The sequence below is a fragment of the Hylobates moloch genome, unplaced genomic scaffold (genome assembly GCF_009828535.3).
Source record: "Hylobates moloch isolate HMO894 unplaced genomic scaffold, HMol_V3 SCAFFOLD_1, whole genome shotgun sequence".
In the NCBI taxonomy this organism is placed as follows: domain Eukaryota; kingdom Metazoa; phylum Chordata; class Mammalia; order Primates; family Hylobatidae; genus Hylobates; species Hylobates moloch.
This window is the reverse complement of record NW_026652276.1, coordinates 105,510,110-105,518,164: the sequence shown is the minus strand read 5'-3', so window position 1 is coordinate 105,518,164 and position 8,055 is coordinate 105,510,110. Positions and strand designations below refer to the sequence as shown.

General features: G+C 50.3%; 1 protein-coding gene across 1 annotated transcript; it reads right to left on the bottom strand.

Annotated features, from left to right (window-relative positions):
- Positions 1-975: 975 nt before the first annotated feature.
- Positions 976-2,948, bottom strand: LOC116811955 (ubiquitin carboxyl-terminal hydrolase 21-like). The gene has a single exon (XM_032757464.2). The coding sequence runs from the start codon at positions 2,895-2,897 to the stop codon at positions 1,200-1,202; it is 1,698 nt and encodes a 565-aa protein (XP_032613355.1). The 5' UTR covers positions 2,898-2,948; the 3' UTR covers positions 976-1,199.
- Between the last annotated feature and the right edge of the window lie 5,107 nt (positions 2,949-8,055).

Below are 8,055 nucleotides of genomic sequence, written 5' to 3'. Positions count from 1 at the left end.
CACAGGCTGAGCACTGCACAACTTCCACAGCTGCCATACAACAGCTACTCCTGAAGTGCAATGGCTCAGCTATCAAGATAGCATTTTATGGCAATAACAGGCATTTTCTGTATTGAAATCATTTTTAAAAATAAAGATGGGGTCTCACAATGTTGCCCAGGTTAGTCTCAACCTCCTGGGCTCAAGCGATCCTCCTGACTCAGCCTCCCGAAGTGTTGGGATTACAGGCATGAGCCACCATACCCAACTGATTGAAACACTTAATTTTTTTAATTAAGTGTTAAAGTACTTTGCATTAGAAAGAAAGAAGAGCTAAAATAAATCTTATTTATAAAGGCAAACATAGGGCCAGGTGCGGTGGCTCACACCTGTAATTCCAGCACTTTAGGAGGCCAAGGTGGATGGATCACCTGAGGTCAAGAGTTCGAGACCAGCCTGGCTAACATGGTGATGAGGGAAGAGAGAGACCCTCTCATATTGTTTTATATTGTTTTATACTCAGTACCTGTTTTAAGAAAAAACAACAAGGAAGTAAAACCAAAGACAGGCAGCCCAGCACTAGGCCCGAAACCAGGCCTGGGCCTGCCTGGTCTAAACCCAGTAGTTAAAAATCAACTCATAACTTAGAAACTGATGTTATTCATAGATTCCAGACATTGTATAAAAGAACATTGTGACACTCCCTGCCCTGCTGTGTTTCTCTCTGACCACCGGTGCATGCAGCCCCTGTCACGTACCGCCTGCTTGCTCAAATCAATCACGACCCTTTCATGTGAAATCTTTAGTGTTGTGAGCCCCTAAAAGGGACAGAAATTGTGCATTTGGGGAGCTCAGATTTTAAGGCAGTAGCTTGCCGATGTTCCCAGCTGAATAAAGCACTTCCTTCTACAACTCAGTGTCAGAGAGGTGTTTGTTTTTTTTTTTTTTTTCTTAAAAAATTTATTCACAAAAAGTGATATTGCAGAGGGTCTGGGGGCTGTACATGGGCAGGGGCTTGGTGAGCTCTGTACATGGGGCTGGGAGACAAGGGAGCCTCCAGGTAGAAGGGTATTTTTTAATAAAAAAAATAATGGAGCTACAACCACCCCCTCCCCCCTCCCCGATTAAAAAGACACAAAAATAGACGTCTCTGAGGTAAACGGGGAGCCTGGGGCTTAAGGGTGTTTAAAGGGCTTCACAGGTGCCAGGGCTTAGAGGTGTCACAGGCACCGGGGTGGCTCCTGCATCGGTTGGTAGAACAGCACGTAGCCCTCGCTGGATGCCACCTGGTTTTCACTGACAGGGGAGACACGAGAGTCATTGTAGACATGCCAACCAGTCTGGCACCGGCACAGGGCTGTGTAGTGGCCATAGTGGGCGCTGCCTGAGTGGTTGCAAAGGGCATACAGCTGGTATACAGGACTTCCGGCTTTGTCACTGGCAAAGTCCCCTAGGCTCAGTCGCTGCAGTGGAAGGTCTACACCTACCGAACTTTTTTTGATGGAGCCTCGGGAGGCAGAAAATCGATTCAGATGGAGCACGAGGATTCGAGGGAATCTTTGTACTGTCAACTTTTTGGTACTTCGAGTTTTCTGCCGACATCGGTCACACACTGGGGCATTCTCCGACTCTAGCTCTTCTTCCTTAGTGAAAAGGTTGAAACAATCCCGCAGAGACACCTTGCCCCCAGCAAATCCTTTCTTGGGGATGGGCAGGGACAGGTCACAAAAAACCTCGAAGGTCGTGGAGCGATACCCACAGGCCTGGCACTTGAGACAATTTTTCAACTGGCCCACAAACAGGTCCACAATCTTGCTGTCCTCTCGCTCCAGGTAACGTTTCCACATTAGGTTGGCTCGGTCATCATCACTGAACTCAGGTTCTTCTAGCAGAGCCCCTCCTCGGCGGGGTGGAGAGGGAACCGGACCATTGGCAAGTATTGGTGGAGCCCGGCGGCCTCGGCGGTTGATTTCAAGGTGTAGCCGCTCCATGAGGAGCTTCAGGAACTCTTGGGCATCCTGCTGGCTGTATCCAGAGAAGGAGGGAACATATTTCTGGAAGACAGCTCGGAATCGAGTAGGATTCACAGCTTCGCAGGAGTCAGGGTGCCAGAGGGCACCAATCACATCTGCAAAGGCTTCAGTGAGCTCTTGGGCTCGGCCTCCTCCAGGCACCTCTTGCCGGAAGTCCCTTCTCAGACAGAAGTCCCGAAGAGGTCGAGTGCTGCTCAGACACTGCAGCACAGCATTCAGGAAGCACGTGTTTCCCAGGTTTCGAAGGCCAACATGACCAGAGCCCAGAAGCAGTGTGTGATGAGCCATCTTGTCATCAGAGTAGAAAGGCTCAGAGGACCGGGCGGATATCATGTGGAAGGAGCCATGGGAAGCAGGGGGCTCTGTCCGTATGCTGAACAGGGTAGGGGGTCCAGGAAAGCCCCCTAGGCGGCGGAGAGAAGTGCTACGTCTCAAAGTGGGTGGCTCAGGCCGGAGGGCCAAGCAGCTCAGTGCAGCCCCAAGCTCTCCGGTGCCACAGTGCCCTCCCAAGGCAATCCCCATTGGACGCAAGTCCCCACTGCTCACAGACTTGGAATGGGCTAAGTTGGTCCGAGATGGGAGAGGCAAAGCCACAGTTGGGGGTGGTGAGCCAGGCAGGGGAACCCCATGATCTGCTCGAAGGGGGCCTCTGGGACGAGGGCCTGAGGTCCGTCCCCGTCCCAGCTCCAGTTTCTTGAGCCGTTCATCAGGGTGACCTGGCCGGGGAGGCAGAGGTCGTAACATGGGGTTTGGCCCAGAGGCTGGGTTTCTGCGCTCCTTGCTGTGGGCCCTGGGGGCAAATGGTAGCTTGGATACCACTCGGGGCTGGATATTAACAGGTGGCTCTCGGGTCCGGCCCAGGCGGTGCTCAGAGGCCTGGGGCATTGTGGACACCACAGGCTGGACCTGTCCCCTGGTGAGGCGGCGGGAGAGGCCAGCTGGGGCCAGGCCCCAGTTCAGGGCCACCCCCTACTACCCCCGTGCAGCCCCCCCCGTGAGCCCGGCTGCAGCTTTAGCCGCAGCTGTTGCCCAGATCGCTCCCGCCGCAGGGGCCGCCGCCATCTTTGTTGGTCCCCATCAGAGAGGTTTTGTCTGAGGCTCGTCCTGCTACAGTGAAACTCTGTCTCTACTGAAAATACAAAAATTAGCTGGGCATGGTGGAACATGCATGTAATCCCAGCTACTCATGAGGCTGAGGCAGAAGAATCGCTTGAACCCGGGAGGCGAAGGTTGCAGTGAGCCAGGATCAGGCCACTGCACTCCAGCCCGGGTGACAGAGAGAGACTCCGTCCTGAAAATAAATAAATACATAAATAATAAAGGCAAACAGAACTTTTTATTACAATTATTCCCCGCCCATGTTTTGGACAAAGACTCCAATCTAAGTAATTAAATCGACATAAAAAATAGAGAAAAATTGGACTCTCTGCGTTAGGAAGTTTATACAATAAGCCTATATTGATCTCCTGCTAGTTGTGAGGCTTTGTGTTATGGAATGTATTCGTGACTTTGGCTTCTTCTAGTTAAGTAGTTCTCAAAGTGGGGATACACCATTAGGATCGCCTGCCTCGGCCTCCCAAAGTGCTGGGATTACAGGCGTGAGCCACCACACCTGTAGCTGCACTAGACCAATCTGGTTCAACTTTTATGTAGCAAAGTTGTTAGTTTATCAGTTGCCTGGAACCCTCAGATTATGTAACCTGAGCATGCCCAAACGAACCAAGCCTGCACCCACAGAGGGAACCTAAGTGCTAGGATCGGGGCATGGGGACTAAATTAAGAAGCAGACACAGCCCACCAGGATCCAGGATCCAATCAGATTGAGCCCTAGCGTCACCCCATTGCAGCATCCAGTCAGATCACACCTCCTGGCATCACCTGACTACAAGATCCAATCATATCATGACTCATTAGCCTAGGCTTATAAAAGCCAACCCAGCCCCACCCTCCAAGTGGCACTGTTTTGGGAGCTGTCTGTCATCTGCCAAGCCACTGAACCCATCCACTGCATAGGTAACAAGAACTTGTTAAAAATGCAAAATCTTGGCCGGGCATGGTGGCTCACGCCTGTAATCCCAGCACTTTGGGAGGCCGAGGCAGGCAGATAACTTGAGGTCAGGAGTTTGAGACCAGCCTGGCCAAAATGGCGAAACCCCATCTCTACTATAAATATAAAAATTAGCCGGGCGTGGTGGCTCACGCCAGTAATCACAGCTACTCATGAGACTGAGGCTGGAGAATTGGTTGAACCTGGGAGGTGGGGGTTGCAGTAAGCCGAGATCGCACCATTGCACTCCAGCCTGAGTGACAGAGCGGGACTCCGTCTCAAAAAAAAAAAAAAGCAAAATCTTAAACCTCCAAACCTAATCAATCAAAGACGGGGCCCAGCAATTTTTAAACTCAATAAACTGTAAATCTGTAAGTCAATAAACTCTCCAAGTGACTCTGATGCACGCTAAAATTTCAGAACCGGCCGGGCACGGTGGCTCAAGCCTGTAATCCCAGCACTTTGGGAGGCCGAGGCGGGCGGATCACGAGGTCAGGAGATCGAGACCATCCTGGCTAACACGGTGAAACCCCGTCTCTACTAAAAATACAAAAAAAATTAGCCGGGCGTGTTGGCGGGCGCCTGTAGTCCCAGCTACTCAGGAGGCTGAGGCAGGAGAATGGCGTGAATCCGGGAGGCAGAGCTTGCAGTGAGCCGAGATTGCGCCACTGCACTCCAGCCTGGGGGACAGAGCAAGACCCCGTCTCAAAAAAAAAAATAAAATAAAAAAATAAAATAAAATTTCAGAACCACTATTCTAGTTTGTAGATCAATATTTTAAGGTAAGAACAGGCATATAGACAGTTTAGAGCTGGGGGCGTAGGGAGGAACACAACAGAAATGCCGAGAGATCAAACGCACATAAGACTTCAGCTCAGCAAGATCTGCCACAGATTTTCTCAAACCCTGGTGGTCCTTTTGGTGAGATGGGGTGTTTCAGAGGGATATGGCTATAGATGTGATTGCCCTCTTGAGAGGCCGACAGAGACTTAAAGTATCAGGCCGGGTGCGGTGGCTCACGCCTGTAATCCCAGCACTTTGGGAGGCCGAGGCGGGTGGATCACAAGATCAGGAGATCGAGACCATCCTGGCTAACACGGTGAAACTCCGTCTCTACTGAAAATACAAAAAATTAGCTGGGCGTGGTGGCGGGCGCCTGTAGTCCCAGCTACTCCGGAGGCTGAGGCAGGAGAATGGCGTGAACCTGGGAGGCGGAGCTTGCAGTGAGCCGAGATTGCCCCACTGCCTTCCAGCCTGGGCAACAGAGCGAGATTCCATCTCGGGAAGAAAAAAAAGTATCAGATTTGTTTTAAAGTATTATGGAAGTGGGAATAGCCCAGCCAGAGTTGTTTGTTCGTTCATTTGTTTGTTTCTTTGTTTGTTTTTGAGACAGAGTTTCGCTCTTGTTGCCCATGCTGGAGTGCAATGGCACGATCTCCACTCACCACAACCTCCGCCTCCCGGGTTCAAATGATTCTCCTGCCTCAGCCTCCTGAGTAGCTGGGATTACAGGCAAGCACCACCATGCCTGGCTAATTTTGTATTTTCAGTAGAGATGGGGTTTCTCCATTTGAGTCAGGCTGGTCCCAAACTCCTGACCTCAGGTGATCCACCCCCTTCAGCCTCCCAAAGTGCTGGGATTACAGGCAGGAGCCACCGCGCTTGGCCTGTTTAGTGTTTTGTTTTGTTTGTTTGTTTGTTTTTTGAGACGGAGTCTTGCCCTATTGCCCCGGCTGGAGTAGTCTCGCTCTGTCGCCCAGGCTGGAGTGCAGTGATGTGACCTCTGCTCACTGCAACCTCTGTCTCCCAGGTTCAAGTGATTCTCCCGCCTCAGCCTCCTGAGTAGCTGGGATTACAGGCGCCTGCCACCATGCCCAGCTAATTTTTTTATGTTTAGTAGAGACTGCGTTTCACCATGTTGCACAGGCTGGTCTCGAACTCCTGACCTCAAGTGATCTGCCCGCCTCAGCCTCCCAAAGTGCTGGGATTGCAGGTGTGAGCCACTGCGGCTGACCAGTCCAGAGTCTATTTGAAACAGAGTTGGAAAGACAGGAATTTAAATCTTACTAGTTGTGTAAAGTTGGTATGCAGCAGGCACATTTTAGGGTGTCTGCCCAGCCCACGATTCTTCCATTTCTTCTCTAGAATCTCTGTCTCTCAACACAAGGGGGAAGAAAGAGAGAGTGAGAGAGACAGAGAGACTCTTATGCAACCACACAAAACGAATAACCTTTGCTAAGAAGATACGATTATCTCTCTAAGGAGTTTAGAATATGGACAGAACAATAATCATGGATTTTTGCAGATGGCTGAACCCATCTTCTGTGACTCCAGGAGTTGTGGGGCAGCCATGCTTCTCTACAAGGATACAGATGCCAAGAGAAAGATCCCATTCTGCAGGTGGAGAAAAAGAGGACTCTGGGGTCTGTTACCTGAGTTTCCAGCTCTCTCTGAGCCAGATTCCGCACATTCCTCTGTCTCATAGCAAATCAGCCCCTGGATTCAGCAAGATATCCCGAGAGCCTACAGATAACTTTGGCTGCCCACCTGTATTCTTTTGCTTACTTGTTATTATTATTTTAATTTATTTTGAGACAGAGTCTCGCTCTGTCACCCAGGCTGGAGTGCAATGGCGTGATCTCGGCTCACTGGAAGCTCCACCTACGGGGTTCAAGCAATTGTCCTGCCTCAGCTTCCTGAGTAGCTGGGTCTACAGGTGCCTGTCACCACGCCTGGCTAATTTTTGTATTTTTAGTAGAGGCGGGGTTTCGCCATGTTGGCCTGGTTGGTCTCAAACTCCTGACCTCAGGTGACCCGCCTGCCTTAGCCTTCTAAAGTCCTGGGATTACAGGCGTGATCCCCGCCCCGGGTCCCGTATTCTTTTTCTTTGCAAAAGATTCAGCTCAAGTTCGTTTCTGTAACTCATACCAGAAAGCCTTTGCTAAAACATGTGAGCAATTTATCTAATCTCACTAAACTTCAATGTATTTGTGGAAGGAGGCTGCTAATAGGTACTTCATCCACTGGTAAAGAGCTAAGTGAGATAATGTGCATAAATACTTAGGGCAATGTCCGGCACACATTAAAGTTACCCTTTCAAGTCATAGGAGTGAGTTCTCTATCGCCCTGGGCTGTGGTAATCACCTGTGTGTTCCGGGTCAAAAGGCCCGGGGTGGCTCTCTGGAATATGGTCTCCACTGAGTCTACTAATCTGAAGGCTGGGCCACCACAGATTACTTGCTCTGATTGAAAAGTTTGACAAGAAAATGATGACCAGGTGCCTTTCAGTGATTTCAATATTTGAAGGTGGCCGGGTCCACCGGCTCACACCTATAATCCAAACACTTTGGGAGGCCAAGGCAGGAAGATGTCTTGAGCCCAGGAGTTCAAGACCAGCCTGGGTAATAGAGTGAGACCCCGTCTCTTAAAATAAGTAAATAAATAAATGAAGTAAAGAAAAAATCTGCAGGCTGGGCACGGTGGCTCACACCTGTAATCCCAGCACTTTGGGAGGCCGAGGCGGGTGGATCACCAGGTCAGGAGATGGAGACCATCCTGGCTAACATGGTGAAACCCCATCTCTACTAAAAATACAAAAAAATAGCTGGGCGTGGTGGTGGGCGCCTGTAGTCCCAGCTACTCGGGAGGCTGAGGTTGGAGAATGGCGTGAACCTGGGAGGCAGCGCTTGCAGTGAGCCGAGATCGTGTCACTGCACTCTAGCCTGGGCGACAGAGCAAGACTCTGTCTCAGAAAAAAAAAAAAAAAAAAAAAGAAAAGAAAAAATCTGAATACAATGTGAAAACTTCATTCCTAAGATTATTCTTCCTGGGTCTTTTAATTTTTTTTTTTTTTTTTGGAGACAGAGTCTCTTTCTGTCACCCAGGCTGGAGTGCAGTGGTGCGATCTCAGCTCACTGCCACCTCCGCCTCCCAAGTTCAAGCAATTCTCATGCCTCAGCCTCCCAAGTAGCTGGGACTACAGGTGTGTGACGCCAT

What these genes read in the sequence shown, in the direction of transcription:
- LOC116811955 (XM_032757464.2), bottom strand. Translation starts at nt 2,897, where the DNA reads ATGCCCCAGGCCTCTGAGCACCGCCTGGGCCGGACCCGAGAGCCACCT.